The following is a 26,706-nucleotide window of genomic DNA, read 5'->3' on the forward strand; positions in this document are numbered from 1 at the left end:
TCTCAGGGATGACAGAGGAGCCAGAGATCCAGATCTCGCCGGCGCGGGGGCTGCCAGGGACGCTGCTGGCCGGGGAGCCGGTGACTGTGACCTGCACGGCCCCTGGGCGCTGCTCCGGGCCCCCTCCCCGAGTCACCTGGACGGGGCCGTTCAGCGACACAGCCCAGAACGTCTCAGCCCAGCTGGCGAACGGCACCTGGGCCCACAGCTCCGCGCTCAGCTTCACGCCCGGCCTGGGGGACCACGGCAAAGAGCTCGTCTGCAGCGTCACCTACAGGCCACCACGGGGACCTTCCACCCGCAGAACCGTCCGGCTCCACGTCACCAGTGAGTGACCCACCCCAGTTCCTCCATGCTGGCCCCCAGCCCCCTCTGGGATCCCCCCCCCGGGCTCCCCAGCCCTGCCCTCCAGCCCTTCCCCCAATCAGCCCTGTGCTGGGATCCCCACCCCCCACCAGGCACCCTCAGCCAATTCTACTCCAGGCCCCTTCACCCCACACCGTGCAGCCCCTTCTCCCTTGGGATCTTTACCCCTTCCTGCCCCCCTTGGCTATGGCTCCCCCCTCTACCCTCCGCACCCCCAGGCCCTTCTCCTCTGGGATCCTCTCTACCCCCAACATGCCCTGCCCCCATGCGACCTATGCTGGGATCCGCCCCCAGAATCGACCTATGCTGGGATCCGCCCCCACATTCGTATCCCCCCTTGCTGGGATTCCCCCTTTCACACCAGTCACCTCAGTTCCCCCTGAGATCCCTTTCTGCCGGGATCGGTGGATGCTCTATATGGGGCAGAGTGTTAACGGGACCCAGTCACTGTCCGGCACTAAACACGCTCCAGGCTCGGTGCCCAGAGACCTCGGCCCGCCCTGCCCCAGGGCAAACCCCCGTTAAATGGCCTGTGACCCTCGCGCTGCAGATCCAGGGCAGAGGGGAAATCAGCAGCCGCCTTTGCGAGGTGAAGGATCAAATCAGGCTCCACTGTAAGGACGGCCCTTGTTCCCTTCAGCCGGAGGGAGATTTAGAAGGAACCCGCCCTCCAGTCCCCCACCTGTGTCTGAGCCCAGGCTCCAGCCCGACCCCAAACCACTGCACAGACCTCGGAGGAAACGTCCGTGCTGCAATCAGAGAGCCGCAGCCCGAGCCCCGCGAGCCCGACCCAATGGACCCAGGCTCTGAGCTTCGGCGCCGCGGGGCTTTGAGGGCAGCATGGACGGACCCTGGCCAGACGGTATCAGCGTCCGGCTGTTCTGGGTGTTGCTTTCAGCCGCCCCTCTGGGTGCAGCCGGGCTGCAAAATACCCAGGCCTGGCAAGCCAAGCCCCAGGGGCAAAAGGAGAGGGCTGGGGAGAGATGAAGTGGGGGAAGGCAAAGGACCCATGACGGGGGTGTCTGATGTCCCTGGTGGAGGCTGGGCCTGGGCTGGGGGTGGGAGTGGGGTTATTTAGACCCCTGGCTTTGTCCTGCCCTGGGGAAGACACGTTTGGGGAGCAGGACGCTGAATGCCCAGGCACCAGCAGACAGTGGCGCTGGTCACACTTGCTCAAGTACCCAGTCTGATGCGGGCCAGCCCCTTGTTAGTGCCTGCCCCAATTAGGCCGAGTTTTGACCCCCCTGGTTCTGGTCCCTTGGGTTTCCATTTCCCACAGTTCTGGTTCCCCGGCGCGGCCCTAACCCGGCCCCTGGGTTCCGTCGGGCGCCTCTTGGGTGCGGCTCAGTCGGGTCTGTCGCTTCCCTTCCCCACCCACGGGTCTTGTGTCACTTCAGGGACTTTCCCCTCCCCCAGCTGAGCTCACAGCGAGGGGCCATGTCTAGGCTCAGGGATCACTAGCGCCCCCCTCCCCCGGTTGCTGTCCAGCCCCCCTGATCCCCCCTGTCTGGTTTGTGTTACAGATCCGCCCGGGCCCCCCAGAATCACCGGGACCCTGACCAGGAACGGACGCCCCGGTGAGAGGCCGCGCTGCGAGCCCCGGGAATCAGCGAGCGCCTCCTAGTCACGCTCTGCCCGCGCTCAGGGCCAGGCCCCAGGCTCAGCCGGGCCAGGCTCATGGGCGACGGGAATCGCAGGCCAGGGGAGGCTGAGCTGCCCCAAACAGCCCTACGTGGCCCCGCCCATGCTCTGCCCCCAGGTCCTCTCCTGCTCACGGCCCACGCTGTTCCCCCAGGGCAGTGCTGGGGCTGGGGCTAGGGGTACAGGGGACCGGCCTGTGGCCTGGGACTCCAGGAGACGAGTGATGCACCCCCTTCTCGCCCAGTGCTCTGGGGCTGGGGTGCTCTTGTGGCCCAGGCCTGGATCAAGGGGGCCAGCAGCCATGGTGGGGTGGCTCTGGGCTCCAGTTGGGTTGGGACCTCGGGTAGAAGGGGCGGTGCCTGGGGCCAGCCTCCCTGAGCTGGCGGTTCATATGTCGCCCATGGCCAGTCTGCTCTGTGCCCGGAGGGGAGAGTCTGAGGAAGCCGCAGGGCAGTGGGGAGAGTGGTGGGGGGAGCGGGCCCAGTGCCCTCTGTCTCCAACCTGGGGGGTGCCACTAGGGGGTGCTGGGCAGTGGGGAGGAGATGGGTTAGGGCCCAATCTGTGCGACAGAGACCTGCTGCCATGGAAAGGCACCGAGATTGTGCACCTACCCCAAAGCTGGCTACTGGGTGAGTCATGCCTGTATAGCCAGCCCCCATACCCCACCCAAGAGGTGGCTGGAGCTCGGTGCCTTGTTGGGGGGGCAGGAATCTCTGAGGGGACCTAACCTGCCCATTCTTCTATTCCAGTGCCAGATGTGTGGGGAGCTGAGGGTGACGTTGTGTCTCTGGAAACCCGGGAGGGCGACTCCCTGAGCCTGAGCTGTGAGGCTGGGAGCAGAACCGAGACCACCCTGAGCTGGGCCAAGGGGAACGAGTCCTTGAGCCCCGGCCAGGGAGGGGCCGGGCACCTGGAGCTGCCGAATCTCAGCAGAGCGGACACTGGGGAGTATCGGTGCTGGGCCAAGAATTCCTACGGGTCGGCCAGCCGTGCCCTGCGTGTGCATGTGCAGCGTAAGGCTCTAGGGGGTGCCATGCTGCAGGGATCAATTTGGTGGGTCAGTAGGGGTGCTGGGCTGCAGGGTGCGGGGTGGAGAGTTGTGGGGGGTGCTGTGCTGGGGGGAGTGGGGAGAGGCTCACAGCTCATGGCCAGGGAGGGCAACTCCCTGCGGTTCCTCTTCTCCATCACCAGCAGCCCCACTGCTGTGCTGGGCTGGGTGAGCGGGGGCTGAGCCATCGAGGGTACCCGTCCCGTGGGAGAGAATCAGCTGCAGCTGGAGCTGCCCAACGTGACGGCCGAGGACGGGGGGGCTGTACAGGTGCTGGGCCCGGAGAGAGGAGAGCTCTGCCCAGGGGACGTTCCACCTGCTTGTCAAGTCTGAGTGAGGTTAACCCACAGGACTCCCTGCCAGTGCGTTTGAGTGGGGTTAACCCAGAGGACTCCCTGGTTTTCTCTCTCTGACTGTTGTCGCTGTGTCTCCTGCTCTCCCCAGACAGCCCCTGGCCGGGGACCAGGCTGAACTCGTCCTGCCAGCGCCAGGGGCCCAACATCAGCTGCAGCTGCTCCCTGCGCTCCCAGCCCCCACCCTTGCTCCAGTGGCAGGTGGACGGGGAGGCCGTGGCTGGGAATGGCTCACGGGGGGCCCTGCAGGTCAGCTCCTGGGCTCAGGGGGACGAGGTTGTCAGCACCCTGAGCTGGATGGGGGGTGGTGATGGAAGCCACCAGATCTTTTGCCTCGGCTCCAACCCCCACGGGTTTCATATTTTACTGCTGAACCCACCGGAAACAGGTGAGAGTCCTACCCCTCTAGGGGGCGCCGGATCTAACTTGGCCCGAGGGTGGGGGATTGGCTTCCTCAGGCAGCAGGGAATGGGGTACGGGGCTTATCCCCTCTAGGGGGCGCTGGCTCTGACCCAGCTCCAGAGGAGGGACTGGCTGTCTCAGGGGGCTGGGAATTTCCCCTCTAGGGGCAGCTGGCTTGTATCCGGCCCCAGGGTGGGGGTTGGCTGGCTCGGGGCAGGGTTGCAGGGATCTATCCCAGACTCTCGGCTTCTTGCAGCTCCCACAGGTGGCCTCACTCGGGCATTTATCGAAATCAGCTGCAAACTCGTCTTCGTGGCGACTGGATACTTCCTGGCCTATTACCTCACCCTGCTCTATTACAGATGTAACTCAGCTACTGACCCACTTACCGACCTCTCCACGTATGTACCCACCTAGCTACCAACCCACTGATCCACCAATCTACCAACTTACCAGCCTGCCTAGCTGCCAACCCACTGACCCATCCATCTACCCATATACCACCCCACCTAGCTACCTTCCTACAAACTTACCATCCTACTCAACAACCCACCCACCATCCCACCCCCCTACATACCCAACTTTCTACCTATGTAACCATTGACCTACCCACCTTCCTACTACCTCCCTAGCTACCAACGCACTGACCCAACCACCCACTGACCTACCCGCCTACGCACTCACCTACCTCCTATCTGTCTATCCAACTGTCAGCTTTCCCTCCCCACTGTGAACTCTGGGGTACAGATGTGGGGACCCACATGAAAGACCCCCTAATCTTATATTCCACCATCTTAGGTTAAAAATTTCCCAAGTCACAAATTCCTTTCCTTGTCCTTGGACGGTATTGCTGCCACCACCAAGTGATTTAAACAAACATTCAGGGAGGTGTCACTTGGAGCCCTATCCCCCCCAAGATATCCCCCCAATCCTCTTCACCCACTTTCCTGGGGAGGCTTGAGAATAATGTACCAACCAATAGGTTAAACCAATGAGAACAGACCAAATCCCTGTTTTTTAAGGACACTGAAAATCAATCAGGTTCTTAAAAGAAGAATTGTATTCTCAAGAAAACAAGTACAAGAAGCACCTCTGTAAAATCAGGATGGATGATAACTTTACAGGGTAAATAAAAAGATTGAAAACACAGAGGATTCCGCTCTGACTCTACATTCCAGTTACAAAACAGGAATAAAATTACCTCTTAGCATTGGGAAAATTCACAAGCTAAAACAAAAGACAATCTAATGCATTTCCTTGCTATTTTTGTAATTTTAGATGCTTATTCCAGGTCGGGCTTTAGGAGAGTTTATTTTTCTGCCTGGTCCCTCTCTCTGCCCTGAGAAAAAACAACAGAAAAAGCACAAACAAAACCTCCCCCCTTCCCAGTTTTGATAGTATCTCCTTTTCCTGTTGGTCCTTCTGGTCAGGTGCCAACTAGGTTAATTGAACTGATTAACCCTTTACAGGTAAATTATTCTGTACCTCTGGCCAGGAGGGATTTATGTTACTGCATACATAGGGTTATTACCATTCCCTTTATATTTATGATACCAACTAACTAACTACTTACCCACCCACCTATGTACCCACCTATCACCAGGCCTAGCTACCTACTCACACACCCACCCACCCATCTATCTATCTCTCTGTCTCGAGTGTCAGCCACTTAAATATCCCACAATCTCTCTCTGTCTCTCTCTCTCTCTCAGGACACTCTGCTGCTCTCATGAAAGCAGAAGGAAGGACAGGCCAGGGGTCAGGGAACCCACAGTGCCCAAGTTCGGCGTGTAGATCTTCACCGAAGAGCCGACAGGGAATTAGAAACTAAAGGGACTGAGGAATCAGAGAATGAGACCTCAGCTGGGGGAACGGCCACCCACGGTGAGGCCAATGGGCCCCGTTGCCTCCCACAGTGTTTAATTTGCATTGAAAGAGATGCCAGAGCTCAGCTGTGGCTCAAATTAAGCCCCGGCAGGGCGGCCTGATACTGGCGGGGGCTGGCCGGGCACCCAGCTCTGAAGGCAGCCCCACCGCCAGCAGCAGGGCAGAAGTCAGGGGGGCCTGGCACATGGGGTGTTGCCACCCTCCTGCGCTGCTGCTGGGGCTTGTGGTGCCTGGTGCTCGGCATGTGGCTCAAGGCTTCGCGCTCTCCCATGTGGGCTGCATCTCGCCAGAGCCAACGGCCTCCCGCAGCCCCTTGGCCACTCCTGGCTCACCCGGAGCGGGGGGGGGGCACCAGTTCAGACTTGGGGCAGGGGGAGGAAACTTTAGCTATGATTCCAGGGACTACTTAGGCACCTGAAAACTCTCAGGGCTTTGCAGATAATAACTTAGCGATTCGCTGACAGGAGCACTGTATCTAGCTGTTATATAAAGAAAGAAAATATATATACAAAAGCCACATTTAAATCTTATATGTAAATTTAGAACAATCAGGAGCTAATACAGTGAGATATTCCCAATCCCAAGCCTTGAGGTATCAGTTCTGGAGCTTTAACGCAGCTATCAGAAACACACGTCTGATACTTTGTGCACAATCTTTAGTAGAGATAAATAAAAATAAATAATATCGTCTTACTTTCTGAAACAGACACACTGTATTACTGCCAAATCGCCTCTATTTTAGTCAATTATTTTTCACTAAAAACATAATTTTAACATGTATGATTAAGGTTTTTTTTTCTCTTTTATTAAGAAAGGGAATTAATGTTTCTAATTCTTTTGGTATTTATGTTTATCGACCATAATCGTGTATTTATATGTGACTCACTAACATTTGACTCCACCATTGCTATTGGTATCACAGTTGGAACTGCAGTTATTTTCATGCAAATATTAAGTTAATTTACAGCTATAACTAAAAATACAATTTGAAAATAAGCGACTTTCATCTGCGCAGTGTCTATAGTTCTGTGTTTAGCGAATGTTTTTGAAATTGGAATTACTAAAGTGAGTAAAAGCTACAGTTACATTCCAGGAGGATGCTATTATTTGATTGTGCCACTTTACATAATGAATGGCAAAGCACAATATGATACTAACAGTAATAATGCTAATTACTCCAGCCCGGACAGGTTAGGCAGTTTAGACCTCACTAATCAAAGAATTCAGTGTGAGCATAAGAGAGAAATAAAATTATGAAATGCAGAGACCTGTCAAAAAACTCAACTAACGGCACTTTGAAAGAATAAAATTACAGAGCATGTATGTGCATTGCAGGAAGTAACAAGTAACAACAGCAAGATAAGTATGTGTTGGGTGGAGTGTGTGTGAGCTGGGGGAGTGTGTGAGCTGGGGGAGTGTGTGCGAGACCGCATGCTGCCCCTTTAAGAGAGCAGCTCTTTGCAGTCTGAAGGAAAGCTCCTTGAGACACAGCAGCGCCGTCCCACTCCGGGTGAGCCCTATCCCCCACCCCAGCTGCTCTGCGGAGATGGGGCACATTGGCAGGACAGGGAACAGGCTGACATCAGAGCCCCTCCCCCTGCTCCTTACAGCAGACTGGAATCTCCCAGGAGCAGCTGGCCAGGGTGGCTCCAAGGCAGGGGGCAGGAGCCACGGGGCTGCAGAAGCCAGCAGGGGGAGGGGCACCCCTGCTGCGGAGGCGCCCCTGTGACATTGCACTCCATCATGCTTTATAAAAATATGTGTATACGTGTGAATATAACCTAACTGGAATATGAGTTATGCAAAAGGTCTCTTGTAAGGGATCATTACAAAGCTTATAATCTACTGAGTGTGGTCCTCCTAGTTGTATGAATGTATCAGTCTTGTACCTGAATCTAGGAATATGTAGCATAACTCTGAGGTCCTATTGTAATTATGCAACGTGTGGGCCACTAATGGTGGCTTGGAATCTTAATGGCTCCCATTAGCTAGGACAATTGACTGTGGATGGCTCTGTTTACCTGCAAGTCTCCAGTGCATACGTGCAGGCCAGTCCTGGGGGAATGGAGGGGGGCTCACGGGACATGTGATCATGTCACCTGACCTGGAATCCATGTTTAACCTGGTGCTTCTCCAGTTAGAAGGAGGGGTGGGAAGGAAGGAGAGGCTAACCCCACCATAAAAGGGGGTGGAACAGAACAAAGGGGGCTGCTGGTCATGAAGAAATCCCTACGTACCAACTGAGCTGGAGCTAACAAGAATTGAACCAGGGGAGAGGATTGGGCCCAGACTAGGAAGGAGTCTAGTCTGCGAAAGAAGCTTATTGGAACATCTCTGAGGGTGAGATTTACCTGTATTCAGTTTCTTGATGTATTAGGCTTAGACTGGCGTGTTTTGTTTTATTTTGCTTGGTGACTTACTTTGTTGTGTCTGTTATTACTTGAAACCACTTAAATCCTGTTTTTGATACTTAATAAAATCACTTTTGTTTATTAATTAACCCAGAGTTAATGATTTATACCTGGGGAGCAAACAGCTGTGCATCTCTCTCTATCAGTGTTAGAGAGGGTGGACAATTCATGAGTTTCCCCTTGATAAGCTTTATACAGAGTAAAACAGATTTATTTGGGGTTTGGATCCCATTGGGAGCTGGGTCTCTGGGTGCTGGAGACAGGAGCACGTGCTAAGTCATTTTCATTTAAGTCTGCGGCTTGCGGGTGTGGTTCAGACTCTGGGTCTGTGTTGCAGCAGGCTGGCATGTCTGGCTCAACAAGGCAGGTTTCTGCAGTCCCAAGCTGGCAGGGAAAATGGGCTCTGAGGTAGTGTCAGCACATCAGGTGACAGTCCCAAGGGGGTCTCTGTGACCCAACCCGTTACAGCCCCATTCGCCCGTGGCTAAGGCCAGCCCTGGATTACTTCATTTGCTCTGTGATGACCAGAAGGCGTTCAGATACCCCGGTGTCGAGCGCAGTACGATATCCTCTAGAGCAGTGGCTCTCAAACTGTGGATCAGGACCTCAAAGTGGGTCACGACCCCATTTAATGGGGTCACCAAGGCTGGCTTAGACTTGCTGTACCCGGGGACCAAAGCCCGAGACTCACTGCCTGGGCGCCGGTGGGCTCAGACGTCGATCCCCCCTCCTGGGGTCGTGTAGTAATGTTTGTTGTCAGAAGGGGGTTATGGTGCGATGAAGTTTGAGACCCCCTGCGAGAACAGAGCAGACCAGGTGATGCTAGTTACTGATCCCTGCAAGCCAATGCAGTTACCACATAGCCAAATCTTAGCGTGAAAGCAAGTGTTCAGTCTTTGAGAAATGCTGAATTGATTGTGTTTGTCTTTGTGTTACAGTAGCACCTACTATGTGCTAAGATTGGTCCAAGCACAGAAGAATCCTTGGTTTCTAGACATGTCAGAGAATCACAGAAACTGTAAACTTGCAAATAGGAATAAAACTCACTTTTTGGCACCTGCCAAAAGAAATCGATACCTGTGCTGTGCCATGACGCTTTTTAAAAAGACTTATAAACCCCTTGCTGGCTTGGAATGATTCATCCCCTGTTGGTTTTGCTGAATAGCGCACACGTTTTCACTTAAGCCCCGTGGCAGAATCGATATTTTGTACAAAGCCGTTCATTTTATATTCATTGTTTTTCCATCCTCGGAGAGCAGATTCGGCAATCCCAGTGTCTTTTGAACCTTTGGCCTGGGTTTCTCCGCTATTTCCTCGATGTATTGCAGCAGCTTTTCTTCTCCACTGTAGGAACGCTGACGCTTGCCCTCTGCCCTGTAGCGTGACAATGACTAAGCGTGCGTGATACGTCTTTACAAACACGGGGAAAATCATACAACACGATTCTGCTCCACACTTCCTGTCGATTTCTATCTCAGTGAGTTGTGAGCAAATCTGTAGCGCTATATAGCAAGTTCCTGTACCGCGTGTTAACGAGTCTCACGTGTTAAATAGGCAGCACGGGGAGGCATGGCGCTACCGCGTGTTAAGTGGATTCGCGCGTAAACAGGTCGTGCGTAAATGGCTCTGTACCGTGCATACATGCGCACACACACATACACACTCATACACACACACATATATATATACAGAGAGAGAGAGAGTACATATAGACAGTGCGCACACACATACACTGGATAGATACATACACTGACTATTATTTTAGGATATGTAGCAGGGTGGACCCCTGCTCCTGCCCTGAAGGGGTTGAAAACAGCCCTGGGAAGGGGCTTTAGGCTGGGCTGATTTGGGAAGTGGCTGCAGCTGGGGCCACGCCCCAAAATGAGCACCAGGGCCTTATAAGAAGGCCAGGGAAGCCAGAAGCCCAGTCAGTCTCTCTCCATCTATAGAAGGAGATGGGCCTGGCTGGAGGGAGCAATGCTCAGTGCCTCACAAGCCTTCTGAAGACACCCGAAATGACAAACTTTGAATTGGATACACACAGTCATTTTATAACGATAAAAATGGGGGTGTAGGTTGTTTCCCTGAGATACAGAGTGTCAAACTCACCCTGGGGCAGATTGGAGCCAGTGCCCTATAGAGGAGAAGGGCCCTGTGCCCCATTACCCTCCCAGCCAGTCCCCCCAGCCAGTACACACCCCCACGCGGTGGGGTCAGAAGCCGGCTGTCCGTGGGAGCTGCTTGTATTTGGGACAATCTCCCGCTTGCGTCGATGGCACCAAGATCTGCAGCCACTGGAACTGGCTTGTGCAAGACGCTCTAGGGACAGATTCACGCCCTGACTTCCCTTTCCTGTCTTGAAATCTCACATCTCTCCAAAGCCCTCGCCCTGACACTCATGCCTGCTCAGTCCCAGGCAGGTCTCCTCACGCACCCGGTTCTTCCCATTGGAGTCGGGATTCACTAGCCGTCCTAACCGGACATCTGCTGTTCCAGTGCGCTGTTCCCAGCGCATCGCCCCAGAGGCAGACGCATCTCAGCTCCGGGTGAGCAACCCCTGGGCAGTGTCGCTGTGTGGCTGTTCCCAGCCGCCCCACCCCAGAGGCGGCTGCATCTCAGCTCGGGGTGAGTGATTAGCATATAATGCATGTACAATACGATACGAGGTGTGAGCTGCTAGTCTTCAAATATTATTGTGTGATGGGGAAAACCAGTAATAAAGGGATAGATCTGGGATGGGGGGCAGGTGGCCAGGACTCCTGGGTTCTATTCCCGACTCTGGGAGGGGAATGGTCATAACAGTGGGGCTGGGAGCCAGGACTACTGGGTGCATCCAGAGCTCTGGGACCAGAGTGGGGTGTAGAGGGTCTCAGAGTCAGGTCTCCTTTCCTGTCCGTGGCTCTGGGAGGGGAGCAGGGTCTAGTGGGTTACAGTGGGGGATGGAGGCAGGGAGTCAGGACTCCTGGGCTCTATCCCAACTCTGGGAGGAGAGTGAGGGTTAGCAGAGCTCAGAGCCCGGACTCCTGGGTTCTATTTCCAGCCCCACAAGCAATATGCAGCCTGTCTCTGTTGCAGGGAAGCCGTGGTTAGGGCCAGCCAGAAGGAGGGGAAGTCGGCAGGATGCTGGTGCTGGGTTTCTGAGAGAGCATCTCCCCCCAACCCCCTCCCGTCCGCACCCACTTCTGCTTTCACATTCCTGTGCTTGCCGCTTCCCCAGACTCTGAGTCAGGAACCCAGGCTGCAGGGTCGGAGAGCCAGGTGCTGAGCCCCCCTCTGCAGGTCTAGGGGTGAGTGGAAATAGGGGGGAGGGAGCTGGATGATCTGTGGAGACTGGGGTGCCCCTCAATCCCCACCTGCAGCCTCTTGCTATCCCAGCCTGGGCTCCCTGCCCCCACAGCTCTGCCGATGCCCATCAAGGCCGGGCAGGGTCCCGACCCAGGGATGGGGATGGAGGCTGGATCTCACGGGCCCTGGCCCCTGCCCCTACAGCCCTGGGCAGCAGGGCCCGTCCCACCCTGCTCTGGGCTGGTGCATGGGCCATGGGGGATCCAGGCTGACACCCGCCCAGCTCACTGCACCAGCACCCAGGTGGGGTGGATGAGGCAAAGGGCTGCAAAGAACCGGGTGCAGGGAGACAAAGCACAAATCTGTGGATTTTAAAAGCCAAAGTCAGGATTCTGAGAGCAAATCTCACAATATTTGTCCAATCTCAGGATTTTTAAAGCAAACCTCAGGATTTATCAGTGAATTTCAGGGAGGGGTTGGGGTTGTCATGTTCACATTCAATCTTGGGATTTTTTAGTGAATCCTAGAATCACAGACCCACAGGGTGAGAAGGGACCACAGGGGTCACCTAGTCCAACCCCTGCCAAGATGTAGGATTTGTTGGGTCTAACCCATCCCAGACAGATACTGTCCAGCCCCGTCTCGAAACCCTCCAGTGAAGGCACTTCCACCACCTCCCTGGGCATCTGCTCCATTGTCCAACTGCTCTCGTCCTGCTCTCTGGGGTGAGAAAGAACAACTTTTCTCCAGCTTCTCTATGGTAGCTTGTCCTGTACTTGAAAACTGTGATAATGTCCCCTCTCACCCCACCAATCTCTTTTCCAAACTAGTCATACCCAGTTCCTTCAGGCTGTGCCCCTAGGGCTTCCATTCCACCCCTTTGATCCCTCGCCTCTGAATCCTTTCCAATTTCTCTACATCCTTTCTATACATTGGTGACCAAAACTGGACACAGTCCTCCAGCTGAGGCGTAGAGCGGTACTGTCACCTCTCCTGACTTGCATGCTCTGCCTCTCTTCATGCAACCTGACATTGCATTTGTTTGGGGGTTTTTTTGCAACAGCATCACATTGCTGACTCCTGTCGAGGTTGTGATCCGCCACAACTCCCAGCTCCTTCTCAGCAGTGCTGCTGCCAAGCCAGTTCTTCCCCATCTTGTATTTGTGCATTTGGTTTTTGTTCCCTACGTGGAGCATCTTCCGTTTGTCCTTGATGAATTTCATTGTGTCAGCTACAGCCCAATTCTCCAATTTATCAAGATTCTTCTGAATTTTAGCTCCATCTTCCAAAGTGTTGGCAGCTCCTCCCAGCTTTGTGTCATCTGCAGATTTGATCAGTCTGCTCCCTAGTCCTACATCCACGTCATTGATAAAGATGTTAAACAACATGGGACCTAGAACAAATCCCTGTGGAGCCCCACTTGGGACCTCCCTCCAATCCCACATCGTTCCATTAACAGTTACTCATTGTTTGCGGTTGTTTAACCAGTTCTGTATCCACTTAATGGTAGTTCCACCAAGTCCACATTTCTCCATGAGAACGACCAGACTGGGTCAGACCAAAGGACAATCTAGCCCAGTATCCTGTCTTCTGACAGTGGCCAATTCCAGGTGTCCCGGGGAGATGGACAGAACAGGGAATCATCAAGTGTCCCGTCCCCTGTCCCCCATTCCCAGCTTCTGGCAAAAAGACGCTATAGACACTATCAATGTAGATCGTGGCTAATAATCCATTGATTGATCTACCCTCTATGAATTTATCCAGTTCTTTTTGAACCCTGTTAGAGTTTTGGCCTTCACAACATCCTCTGGCAAAGAGTTCCACAGTTTGACTGTGTGTGAAGAAATACTTCCTTACATTATTTTTAAACCTGCCGCCTATTAATTTCATTGGGGAACTCCTAGTTCTTGTGTTATGGGAAGGAGTAAATAACACTCCCTTATTTACTGTCTCCACACCAGTCATGATTTTACAGACCTCTATCATATCCCCCCTTAGTCGTCTCTTTTCCAAGCTGAACACTCCCAAGCCTGGTCTACACTAGGCGTTTAAATCGGTTTTAGGAGCGTAAAACCGATTTAACGCCACAACTGTCCACACTAGGAGGCACCTTATATCGATTTTAATGGCTCATTAAACCGGTTTCTGTACTCCTCCCTAACGAGAGGAGTAATGCTAGTATCGGTATTACCATATCGGATTAGTGTTAGTGTGGCCGCTGATCGACGGTATTGGCCTCCGGGCGGTATCCCACAGTGCACCAGTGACCGCTCTGGACAGCATTCTGAACTCGGATGCACTGGCCAGGTAGACAGGAAAAGCCCCGCGAACTTTTGAAATTCATTTCCTGCTTCCCCAGCGTGGAGATCTCATCAGCACAGGTGACCACGCACAGCTCATCAGCACAGTTAACAATGCAGTCTCCTGAGAATCGTAAAAGAGCCCCAGCATGGACTGCACGGGAGGTACTGGATCTGATCGCTATCTGGGGAGAGGATTCAGTGCTAACAGAACTGCGTTCCAAAAGACGAAATGAAAAAGTATTTGAAAGAATTTCTAAGGCTATGACGGATAAAGGCCACAGCAGGGACTCAGTGCAGTGCAGAGTGAAAGTTAAGGAGCTCAGACAAGCCTACCAGAAAACCAAAGAAGCAAACGGAAGGTCCGGGGCAGGTCGAAAAACATGCCGCTTCTATGCTGAGCTGCATGCAATTTAGGGGGCTGCGCCACAAGTACCCCACCCCTGATCGTGGATTCCGAGGTGGGGATTGTAATCTCTGCCATGGCTGAGGATTATGCAGAAGGGGAAGATGAAGATGAAGAAGAGGAGGAAGACCTAGCAGAGAGCACACAGCACTCCGTGAGCCCCAGCAGCCAGGAGCTTTTTCTCACCCTGACGGAATTACCGTCCTCCCAGCCCTCACAAGCCACTATCCCAGACAATGACGCCATGGAAGGGAGCTCTGGTGAGTGTACCTTTGCAAATAGCAAACATTGTTTTTTAAGCAAGCCTTTTTTAATGATTGATTTGCCCTGAGGACTTGGGATGCATTCGCAGACAGTATAGTTACTTAGAAAAGTTTGTTAACATGTCCGGGGATTGAGAGGAAATCCTCCAGGGACATCTCGATGAAGCGCTCCTGTAGGTACTCCAGAAGCCTTTGCAGAAGGTTTCTGGTCAAGGCAGCCTTGTTCCGCCCACCATGGTAGGACACTTTACCACGCCATGCATGTAGCAAGTAATCAGGTATCATTGCGTGGCAAAGCATAGCAGCGTATGGTCCCGGTGACTGCTGGCATTCAAGAAGCATCCGCTCTTTATCTTGTTCTGTTATCCTCAGCAAAGTGATATCGTTCAGGATAACCTGGTTAAAAATCAGGAATTTAAGTAAGGGGGGTGGCCATTTTTCTACTGGGTTCGTGGACTGCATCAGCTTAAAAAAAAACTTTCCTGCACGTAGCGAAGCAGGGGGAGGGGAGGAGTGAAATGCCGATGATCTTTTCTGTGTTTGGTCACCGGCGATCTTCCCCAAGCTACCAGACACGCAGTGGGTGGGGGGTGGGGGGGAAGGTTGTTGATTAGCAGGGACCTAGCGAAGGGGATTAAAACCAATAGCAAAAGGTTTTTTAGCCATATAAATAGGAAGAAAACCAAGAAAGAAGAAGTGGGACCGCTTAAAACTTTAAACGGAGTGGAGATTAGGGATAATCTTGGAATGGCACAATATCTGAATGAATATTTTGCCACGGTCTTTAATGAGGCTAATGAAGGGCTAAGGAATAGTGATAGAGGGACCGATGGGAATGAAGATATGGGGGTAGACATTACGGTATCTGAGGTGGAGGCCAAACTTGAACAGCTTAACGGAAGTAAATCGGGGGGCCCGGATAATCTTCATCCTAGAATATTAAGGGAATTGGCGAGTGATATTGCTAGCCCGTTAGCGATGATTTTTAATAAATCTCTAAATTCGGGGATTGTACCGTTGGACTGGAGATTAGCTAATGTAGTTCCTATATTCAAGAAGGGGAAAAAAAGTGACCCGGGTAACTACAGGCCTGTTAGTTTAACATCTGTAGTATGCAAAGTAATGGAAAAAATTTTGAAAGAGAGAGTGGTTAAGGAGCAGGAGGCCGATGACAACTGGGATAGATTACAGCATGGATTTACGAAAGGTAGATCGTGCCAAACCAATCTGATCTCCTTCTTTGAGAAAGTAACAGATTTTTTAGACAAGGGAAATGCGGTGGATCTAATATATCTGGATTTCAGTAAGGCGTTTGATACGGTACCGCATGAGGAATTATTGGTTAAATTGGAAAAGATGGGGATCGAAATGAAAATCCAGAGGTGGATAAGGAGTTGGTTAAAGGGGAGACTGCAGAGGGTAGTACTGAAAGGGGAACTGTCGGGTTGGAGGGGGGTTACCAGTGGAGTTCCTCAAGGTTCGGTTTTGGGTCCTATTTTATTCAATCTATTTATTGCTGACCTGGGAACCAAGAGTAGGAGTGGGCTGATAAAGTTTGCGGACGACACCAAGTTGGGAGGTATTGCCAATTCGGAGAAGGATCGGGATATCCTCCAGGGAGATTTGGATGACCTTGTAAACTGGAGTATTAGTAACAGGATGAAATTCAATAGTGAGAAGTGTAAGGTTATGCATTTAGGGATGACTAACAAGAATTTTAGTTATAAGCTAGGGACGCACCAGTTGGAAGTAACGGAGGAGGAGAAGGACCTGGGAGTCCTGGTTGATCGTAGGATGACTATGAGTAGGCAATGTGATGTGGCCGTTAAAAAAGCTAATGCGGTCTTGGGTTGCATTAGGCGGGGTATTTCTAGTAGGGATAAGGAAGTGCTAGTCCTGTTATATAAGGCGTTGGTGAGACCTCATTTGGAGTATTGTGTGCAGTTTTGGTCTCCCATGTTTAAGAAGGATGAGTTAAAACTGGAACGGGTACAAAGAAGGGCCACTAGAATGATCCGAGGAATGGAAGGCCTGTCGTATGACAGGAGACTTGAGGAGCTCGGTTTGTTTTCCTTAACCAAAAGAAGGATAAGGGGAGATATGATTGCACTCTTTAAATATATCAGAGGGATAAATACCAGGGAAGGAGAGGAATTATTTCAGCTCAGTGCTAATGTAGACACGAGGACAAACGGATATAAATTGTCAGTCAGGAAATTTAGGCTTGAAATTAGACGAAGGTTTCTAACCATCAGGGGAGTGCAATACTGGAACAGCCTACCGAGGGAAACAGTAGGGGCGAAGGACCTCCATGACTTTAAGATTAAGCTAGATAAGTTTATGGAGGAGATGGTATAACAGGATAACGGGCTTAGTCAATAGGTCAATTAAGTGCCAAACTGGTACTTAATTGGGTCAAATTGGGTCAATAATATGATATTCTTAACCTCTTTCAGAGGGTATGGCTGGAGAGTCTTGCCCGCATGCTCGGGGTTCAGCTGACCGCCATATTTGGGGTCGGGAAGGAATTTTCCTCCAGGGCAGATTGGCAGTGTCCCTGGAGGTTTTTCGCCTTCCTCCGAAGCATGGGGCAGGGGTCGCTTGCTAAAAGAGTGGGTAGATCGGCTAATGTGGCCTGCATCTTGCAGGAGGTCAGACTAGATGATCATAATGGTCCCTTCTGATCTTGAATTCTATGATTCTATGATTCTATGATTAGCCATGCGTTGGGGGGGAGGGGTAAATCACTACAGAAGCTGAAAGACAGTGGCTTACCATGGCTGCATGCAAGCTGAATTCTGATGCCTGGACCTGTGTCTGTGAGATCTGTAACTCCAGAGCTGCAAGCACTCACTATTAAGATGAAAAATGCGACCTTGTAGGGAAATCACATGTGCTAGGTGAATAGTGCTGTTCACTGTGAAAGAGTATAACCATTGTTCTGTAAAATGTATCTTTCTAAATATTTATCTCCCTCATGCAGCTGCAAATTTTTCAACCATCCCTCCTCCATCCCAAAGGCTAGCACAGATAAGGCGGAGGAAAAAGAAGACGTGAGATGAGATGTTCTCGGATATTATGGAAGTTACACGCAATGAAAGAGCTCATCTGAATGAGTGGAAGGACGTGGTTTCAAATTACAGGAAAGAGGCCAGTGAACGTGAGGACAGGAGGGATGAACGTGAGGACAGGAGGGACAACCGAGATGAGAGGTGGCGGCAGGAAGACCGGCAGGAAAATCAGCGGTGGCGGCAGGAAGATCAGCGGTGGCGGGATGCAACTCTGGGGCTGCTGCGTGATCAAACTGACATGCTCCGGCGTCGTCTGGAGCGTCAGGAACGGCAGCAGGATCACAGAGTGCTGCTGCAGCCCCTGTATAACCACCCTCAACCCTCACCATGTTCCACATCCTCCTCACCCAGACGTGTAAGAACGCGTGGGGGGAGGCTCCGTGCACCCGCCCACTCCACCCCCGTGGACAGCCCAACCAGAAGGATGTCATTACTGTGAATTTTTTTTTTAATGGCCTTCTCCATCCCTCCTATCCTCCTCCCAAACCACACCCTTACTTCTCTCCCTCTTTTTATAATGAATCAATAAAGAATTCATGCTTTTTAAATGAGAGTGACTTTATTTGCATAAGTAAGCTGTACTCGAAGGGGGTGGGGGAGTTGCTTACAGGGACTGAGTCAATCAAGGGGGTTGGGTGTTCATCAACAAACACAGCAGTCACACTGTACCCTGGCCATTGATGAAGCTCATTTTCAAAGCTTCTCTGATGCGCACCGCTTCCTGGTGTGCTCTTCTAATCTCCCTGGTGTCTGGCTGCGCGTAATCAGCGGCCAGGTGATTTGCCTCAGCCTCCCACCCCGCCATAAAGGTCTCCCCCTTACTCTCACAGAGATTGTGGAGAATACAGCAAGCAGTAATAACATAGGGGACATTGGTTTGGCTGAGGTCTGAGCGAGTCAGTAATGTCCGCCAGCGCGCCTTTAAACGGCCAAATGCACATTCCACCACCATTCTGCACTTGCTCAGCCTGTAATTGAACAGATCCTGACCACTGTCCAGGCTGCCTGTGTATGGCTTCATGAGCCATGGCATCAAGGGGTAGGCTGGGTCCCCCAGGATAACGACAGGCATTTCAACATCCCCAACTGTTATTTTCTGGTCTGGGAAGTAATTCCCTTGCTGCAGCCGTTTAAACAGAGTAGTGCTTCTGAAGACGCGAGCGTCATGAACCCTCCCTGGCCATCCCACGTGGATGTTTGTGAAACGTCCCTTGTGATCTACCAGTGCTTGCAGCACCATTGAAAAGTACCCCTTGCGGTTTACGTACTGGGTGCCCTGGCGCTGCGGTGCCAAGATAGGGATATGGGTTCCATCTATCGCCCCCCCACAGTTAGGGAATCCCAGTGCAGCAAAGCCATCCACTATGGCCTGCACATTTCCCAGAGTCACAACCTTTCGTAGCAGCAGCTTAGTGATTGCTTTGGCTACTTGCATCACAGCAGCCCCCACAGTAGATTTTCCAACTCCAAATTGATTCCCGACTGACCGGTAGCTGTCTGGCGTTGCAAGCTTCCACAGGGCTATCGCCACTCGCTTCTCTACTGTGAGGGCTGCTCTCATCTTGGTATTATGGCGTTTCAGGGCAGGGGCAAGCAAGTCACAAAGTTCCATGAAAGTGCCCTTACGCATGCGAAAGTTTCGCAGCCACTGGGAATCGTCCCACACCTGCAACACAATGCGGTCCCACCAGTCAGTGCTTGTTTCCCGGGCCCAAAATCGGCGTTCAATGGATAGAATCTGCCCCATTACCATCAGGATCTCCAAAGCGCAGGGGCCCGCGGTTTGAGAGAATTCTGTGTCCATGTCCTCATCACTGTCATCGCCGCGCTGCCGTATCCGCCTCCTCTTCGCCTCGGATTGAAGGTCCTGGTTCACCATAGACTGCACGAGAGTGCGCGAGGTGTTTAAAACATTCACGATTGCGGTATGGAGCTGAGCAGGGTCCATGCTTGCTGTGCTATGGCGTCTGCACAGTTCATCAAGCAAAAAAAGGCGCGAAACGGTTGTCTGCTGCTCAGGGAGGCAGGGGTGAGGCTGTACCCAGAACCACACATGACAATGATTTTTGCCCCATCAGGCACTGGGATCTCAACCCGGAAATGCCAAGGGGCGGGGGAGGCTGCGGGAACTATGGGATAGCTACGGGATAGCTACCCACAGTGCAACGCTCCAGAAATCGACGCTAGCCTCGGACCATGGACGCACACCACCGATTTAATGTGTTTAGTGTGGCCGCACGCACTCGATTTTATAAAATCTGTTTTACAAAACCGGGGGGTTTATGCAAATTCGGAATAGTCCCGTAGTGTAGACGTACCCCCAGTCTTAGTAATCTCTCCTCATACGGAAGCTGTTCCATCCCCTAATCAGTTTTGTTGCCCTTTTCTGAACTTTTTTAGCAATTCCAATTTGGGATAGGGCCACAGAACTGCACACAATATTCAAGATGTGCACGTACCATGGATTTATATAGAGGCAATATGATATTTTATGTCTTATTATCTTTCCTTTTCTTAATGATTCCCAACATTCTGTTAGGTTTTTTGACGGCCGCTGGACACTGAGTGGATGTTTTCAGAGAACTATCCATGGTGACTCCCAGATCTCTTCCTTGAGTGGTAACAGCTAATTTATACCCCATCACTTTATATGTATATTTGGGAGTATGTTTCTCAATGTGCATTACTTTTCATTTAACATTGAATTTCATCTGCCATTTTGTTGCCCAGTCACCCAGTTTTGTAAGATCCCTTTGTAGCTCATCGCAGTCAGCTTTGAACTTAACGATCTTGAGTAGTATTGTATCATCCGCAAATTTTTCCACCTCCCTGTTTACCCCTTTTTCCAGATCGTTTATGAACATGTTGAACAGCCCTGGTCCCAGTACAGACCCCTAGGGACACCACTATTCACCTCTCTCCACTGTGAAAATTAGCCTTTTATTCCCATCCTTGGTTTCTTAGCTTTTAACCAGGTACTGATCCCTTCCCACTTATCCCATGACAGCTCACTTTGCTTAAGAGTATTTTGGGGAGGAACCTTGTCCAAGACTTTCTGAAAATCTAAGGACATCGACTGGGTCACCCTTGTCCACATGCTGTTGATTCCGTCAAAAAATTCTAGTAGTTTGGCGACCCATGATTTCCCTTTACAAAAACCATATTGAGTCTTCCCCAACAAATCTCTGCATCTGATCATTCTGCTCTTTGCTATACTTTCACTTTACTATAATTTCAACCAGTTTGCCCGTCACTGAAGTTAGGCTTATTGGCCTTCAACTGCTGGGATCACCTTGTGACGATGCGGTTCTGGTGGGACCCAACTGAGAGTGCCAATTCAAGACCAATTGCTTAAACAGGGCAGTTACAGCCCAAGGCTGGGGGTTTTTCCATCTCTAAGGCAAACCAAACCAGCGAGACAAAGAGGACTTTGGTTTTACCCCAGTGACCAACACAAGCAATTTCCTTAGACACTCCAGTCTCCCAGTATCACCACCAGAGCCACTCATCCTGGGGAATGAATGGTTATGAAAACCAACACCCCAATAAAAGAAAAAGGTTCTCTCTATCCCAAAGAATCAAGCCCCAGGTCAATATACAAATCAGATCTTACCCACAAATCACGCTGTTGCCAATCATTTAGAATCTAAAACCTAAAGGTTTATTCATCAAAGGAAAAAGGTAGAGATGAGAGGTAGAATTGGTTAAATGGAATCAATTACATACAGTAATGGCAAAGTTCTTAGTTCAGTTACCTCATCAAAGAAGGAAACCAAGCTGGTTTGGCAGCATTTGTTCTTGGTAAATCCATGCTGGTGATCACCCCTTCGGCCTCACAAATTGAAGGTTTTATACATTGCTCTAGTAGCTTTCCACGTGTCGAGGTCAGGCTGATTGGTCTGTAGTTTCCCAGCTCCTCCCTTTTCCCCTTTTAAAGATGGCCCCTCTGTTAGCCCTTCCCCCATCTTCTGGGACCTCTCCTGGCATCCATGAGTTTGCAAATATTATTGCCAGTGGCTCCAAGATTTCTTCCACTAATTCCTTCAGCCCCCTGGGTTGAACAGCTTCCCGCCCCACTGATCTGAATTCATTCAAATTGGCCAGAACATCCCTGACGTGTTCTTTACTGATCCCGATCTGCAGCCCTTCCCCTTTGTTGTCCGTGGTAACTTCGCTGGTTTCCCGCTCACATGTTGTTTTTTGTGGGAAGACTGAAGCAAAGCAGGCACTGAGCAGCGCTGCCTTCCGACCTTCTGTCACCAGCTTGGGTTTTTCTGGCCGCTCTCATGATTCTTAAAGAAAATCTCAGGTTTTTTTCACCAATTTAAGGATTTTTTTAGCTCATGATCTCTCAGGACCATCTGGTGATTTGGGGTTTTCTGTGTGGGTGGGAGGTCCCTGCGCTGCCAGCAGCCCCAGATCAGCCCCCTGCAGAGCCCAGCAGCACTGATGGTTCCCCAGGCAGATCTGCGCCCCCCAAACAGCCTCTGCTCTCAGACTTCTCACCCACCATCTGTCTCTAGGTTTGTACCAGCCGGATGCCCCAGCCATGGGCAGAGCCACAATGCCACAGCAGGACGCTGGGGAAAGGGAGCTCCCGCCTCAGGGCCCCCCCTGGAGAGCAGGGGGTCCTGCCACGCTGAGGGTCCTGATCCTCGCCCTGCTCTGGAGGGGTAAGTAAGCAGCACCTGCAGCCCCAGTGCAGGGGGAAGGGCAGAACCTGCGCTAAGCGGGGCCAGGTCTGTCCCAGGACTTGGAAGGGAGACTGGCCAGAGGGGGAGGGGAGCCCAGTGCCCCAGTGTGGTGCTAGGGGGCGCTGAGTGACAGGGAGCGGGGGCAGGGGGCTCGATGTAGGGAGGGATGGAAAGTAAACGGAGTGAGATTTGGTCGAGGACCCAGGGCTGGGCTCGCAGGGGGCTGCAGGTCAGGAGTGAGGGGCACCGGCAGAGCTCTGGGGGGTGCAGCTCAGGGTGGGTCTCTGCTCTCTATGGGTACCACTACAATCCCTCTCCGTCCCCTGCAGGGTCCCTGTCCCAACTGCCAGGATTTACCCTGACAGTGCCGCAGTCGGTGTCGGTGCAGGAGGGTCTCTGCGTTCTCGTCCCCTGCACCTTCACGTACCCAGCCTCGTACGACACCAACAATCCCTCGGTCGAGCTCTACGCAAAGTGGTACAAGGAGCCTGATACTGTGAGCCAGGATCGTCCCGTGGCCAGCAGTGTCTCCAGCCAGGGGCTGTCGCAGGAGACCCAGGGCCGGTTCCGGCTGACGGGGAATCCAGCACGCGGCGACTGCTCCCTGCAAATCAGTGATGCCCGACGGACGAATGCAGGGAGATATTTCTTTAGCTTCAACAAAGGCCTGTTTGAACACACTTACCGCTCCAATTCCGATGGCACTGACCCTGCGCTCACGATCTCCGTGCCAGGTAAGAGCAGCCACAGTCACCGCTTGTGAGGGTTCCCCCCCGACTCTGAACTCTGGGGTACAGATGTGGAAACCTGCAGGAAAGACCCTATAAGCTTATTTTCTACCAGCTTAGGTTCAACCTTCCCCAGGGCACAAATTCCTTCCCTTGTCCTTGGACGGTATTGCTGCCACCACCAAGTGAGTTATAGAAAAATGCAGGAAAGGGTCACTTGGAATCCCAGTCCCCCCAAATTATCCTCCCAAGTCCCTTCACCCCCTTTCCTGTGGAGCCTGGAGAATAATGTATCAACCAGTTGGTTAGCAATGTGAGTGCAGACCAGACTCTGTCTTCAGGACACTGAAAATCACTCAGGTTCTTAAAAGAAGAACTTTATTTATATATATAAAAAAAGAATCCCACCTGCTAAAATCAGTTTGGAAGGTAACTTCACAGGGTAAATGAAAGATTTCAAACACAGAGGATTCCCCTCTGGCTCTGCTTCCCAGTTACAAAAAACAGGAATCAAACTGCATCTGTAGCATAGGAAAATTCACAAGATAAAACACAAGATAACCTAGCGCCTTTCCTCGCCTCCTTACAATGTCTGTGGTTTTAGATCTATTCTTCCAGGTATAGTTTCAGGAGATGTTGTACCTGCTTGGTCTCTTCTCTCCGTCCAGAGAGGGAACAACAAAGAGAGCAACAAACAAGTCCACCCCCCACCCCCACAGATTTGAAAGTTTCTCCTTTCTTCATTGGTCCTTCTTGTAAGGTGCTAACTAGGTTATCTGAGCTGATTAATCCCTTACAGGGAAGGCGATTTAGTACAGCTGCCAAAGACGGATTTGATGCTACTGCACACAGAGAGTTGTTACTCTTCCCTCTATATTTATGACACCGCTCAGCAGCCCCCCTGAGCCAGCCAGTCCCCGCCCTGGGGCCGGATCGGAGCTGCGCCCCTAAAGGGCAAACACTCCATATCCAGGAGTAATTCTCTCCCCTCTCCCCATGTCTCAGGGCTGACGGAGGAGCCAGAGATCCAGATCTCGCCGGCACGGGGGCTGCCAGGGACGCTGCTGGCCGGGGAGCCGGTGACTGTGACCTGCACGGCCCCTGGGCGCTGCTCCGGGCCCCCTCCCCGAGTCACCTGGACGGGGCTGTTCAGCGACACACCCCGGAACGTCTCAGCCCAGCTGGCGAACGGCACCTGGGCCCACAGCTCCGCGCTCAGCTTCATGCCCGGCCCGGGGGACAACGGCAAAGAGCTCGTCTGCAGTGTCACCTACAGGCCACCACGGGGACCTTCCACCCGCAGAACCGTCCGGCTTCACGTCGTCTGTGAGTGACCCTCCCCCAGCCCCTCCACGCCGGCCCCCAGCCCCCTTTAGGATCCCCCCCACGGGCTCCCCAGCCCTGGCATCCAGCCCCTCCCTCAATTGAGCCCTGTGCTGGGATCCCCACGCCCCACCAGGCACCCTCAGCCAATTCGACTCCAGGCCCCTTCACCCCACACCGTGCAGCCCCTTCTGCCTTGGGATCTTCACCCCTTCCTGCCCCCCTTGGCTATGGCTCTGCCCTCCCATCCACACCCCCAGACCCCTCTGCTGGGATCTCCAGCCCCTCCCACAACTCTCTTCCTGCCCCCCTTAGCTATAGCTTCCCTCTCTATCCCCAACCTGCCCTGCCCCCAGAAACCTCCTCTGCTGGGATCTACCACCCCATTCCAGTCCACCCTTGCTGGGATTCAGCCCCCTCACACCAGCCACCCCAGTTCCCCCTGAGATCCCTCTGGGCTGTCGCTCTGTGTCCACAGACCTTGGCCTGCCCTGCCCCAGGGCAAACCCCCATTAAATGGCCTGTGACCCTCGCGCTGCAGATCCACGGCAGAGGGAAAATCAGCCTCTGCCTTTGCGAGGTGAAGGATCAAATCAGGCTCCACTGTAAGGACGGCCCTTGTTCCCTCAGCCGGAGGGAGATTTAGAAGGAACCTGCCCCCCAGTCCCCTGCCCGTGTCTGAGCCCAGGCCCCAGACCGACCCCGACCGTCTACACAGACCTCGGAGGAAACGTCTGCGCTGCAATCAGAGACCCGCAGCCCGAGCCCCACGAGCCCGACCCAACGGACACAGGCTCTGAGCCTCGGCGCCACGGGGCTTTGAGGGCAGCGTGGACGGACCCTGCCAGGACAGTCCAGTCAGTACCAGCATCCGGCTGTCCTGGGTGTTGCTTTTAAGTGCCCCTCTGCAAAATACCCAGGCCTGGCCAGCCAAGCCAGAGGGCGAAAGGAGAGGGCTGGAGAGAGACGAACCGAGGAGGGAAGGCAAAGGACCCATGATGGGGGGTGTCTGATGTCCCTGGTGGTGGCTGGGTCTGGGGTGGGGGTGGGAGTGGGGATATTTAGACCCCTGGCTCTGTCCCACCCTGGGGAGGACATGTTTGGGGAGCAGGACACTGAATGCCCAGGCGCCCGGCAGTCAGTGGCGCTGGTGACGCTCGCTCCAGTACCCAGGCTGAAGCTGCCCGGCCCCTCGTTAGTGACTCTGCCAATTAGGTCATTTTTTGACCAGCCAGTTTTGGTCCCTTCGGTTTCTATTTTCCACGGTTCTGGTTCCCCGGCGCGACCCTAACCCGGCCCCTGGGTTCCATCGGGCGCCTTTTGGGTGGGGCTCAGTCGGGTCTGTCGCTTCCCTTCCCACCCACGGGTCTTGTGTCACCTCAGGGACTTTCCCGTCCCCCAGCTGAGCTCACAGCGAGGGGCCATGTCTAGGCTCTGTGATCACTAGCGACACCCCCCCCCGGTGCTGTCCAGTCCCCTGATCCCCCCTGTCTGGTTTGTGTTTCAGACCCGCCCTGGCCTCCCAACATCACTGGGACCCTGACCAGGAACGGACGCCCCGGTGAGAGGTCGCGCTGCGAGCCCCGGGAATCAGCGAGCGCCTCCTAGTCACACTCTGCGAGTGCTCAGGGCCAGGCCCCAGGCTCAGCTGGTCCAGGATGGTCCGTGCCCAGAGGGGAGAGCCCGAGGAAGCTGCAGGGCTGTGGGGAGGGTGATGGGGGGAGAGGGCCCAATTCTCTCTGTCTCCAGCCCATGGGGTGGCATTACAGGGGCGCTGGGCAGTGGGGAGAAGATGGGTCAGGGACCGATCTCTGTGACAGAGACCTGCTTCCATGGAAAGGCACCGAGATTGTGCGCCCACCCCAGAGCTGGCTACGTCCCCACGCTGGTTGCGGGGTGTCTGTATAGCCACCGGTGCTGTCCAGCCCCCCTGATCCCCCCTGTCTGGTTTGTGTTACAGACCCGCCCGGGCCCCCCGACACCACTTGGAACCAGACCAGCAACGGACGCCCCGGTGAGAGGCTGCGCTGCGAGCCCCGGGAATCAGCGAGCGCCTCCTAATCACGCTCTGCCCGTGCTCAGGGTGATCTGTTCCCGGGGTGGGGAGCCCAAGGCAGCCACAGGACTGTGGGGAGGGTGGTGAGGGGAGCAGATCTGGTTCTCTCTGTCTCCAGACCTGGGGCGGCACTAGGGGGCGCTGGGCAGGGGGGATGAGATGGGTCAGGGACCGATCTCTGTGACCGAATCCTGCTGCCATGGCGAGGCACCAAGATTGTGCTCTGACCCCAGAGCTGCTACGTCTCCACACTGGGCGAGGGCTCCTCATGTAAACAGCCCCCATTTCCCACCCCAGAGGTGGCTGCATCTCAGCTCCTTAGCACAGGATCTCTGGGGGGGCAAAACCTGCCTGCTCGTCTTCTCCAGGTCCGGCCCCATTGAAGTCTGACAATCCGGTGATCATCGGGACGGCCTGTGGACTGGTGGTCCTCATTGGCTTATTGCTTCTCGGGCTCTATGTGATCAAGTAA

At 53.2% G+C, this 26,706-nt stretch overlaps 2 protein-coding genes across 2 annotated transcripts in view; both read left to right on the forward strand.

Moving 5' to 3' along the window:
• LOC123351977 (sialic acid-binding Ig-like lectin 13) lies at positions 1-3,388 on the forward strand. The gene is made up of 4 exons (XM_044991661.1): positions 1-327; positions 1,890-1,943; positions 2,757-3,020; positions 3,267-3,388. The coding sequence occupies exons 1-4, from the start codon at positions 9-11 to the stop codon at positions 3,386-3,388; spliced, it is 759 nt and encodes a 252-aa protein (XP_044847596.1). The 5' UTR covers positions 1-8.
• Positions 3,389-10,509: 7,121 nt separating this feature from the next.
• The window catches only part of LOC123351978 (sialic acid-binding Ig-like lectin 13), a 37,951-nt gene continuing 21,754 nt past the window's right edge, over positions 10,510-26,706 (forward strand). Inside the window, exons 1-2 of the mRNA XM_044991662.1 lie at positions 10,510-10,733; positions 21,957-22,106. Of these exons, the coding sequence (XP_044847597.1) occupies positions 21,983-22,106 (124 nt within the window). The 5' untranslated portion in view covers positions 10,510-10,733; positions 21,957-21,982. The remainder of the gene's footprint in view (positions 10,734-21,956; positions 22,107-26,706) is intronic.

The sequence above is a fragment of the Mauremys mutica genome, chromosome 17 (genome assembly GCF_020497125.1).
Source record: "Mauremys mutica isolate MM-2020 ecotype Southern chromosome 17, ASM2049712v1, whole genome shotgun sequence".
In the NCBI taxonomy this organism is placed as follows: domain Eukaryota; kingdom Metazoa; phylum Chordata; order Testudines; family Geoemydidae; genus Mauremys; species Mauremys mutica.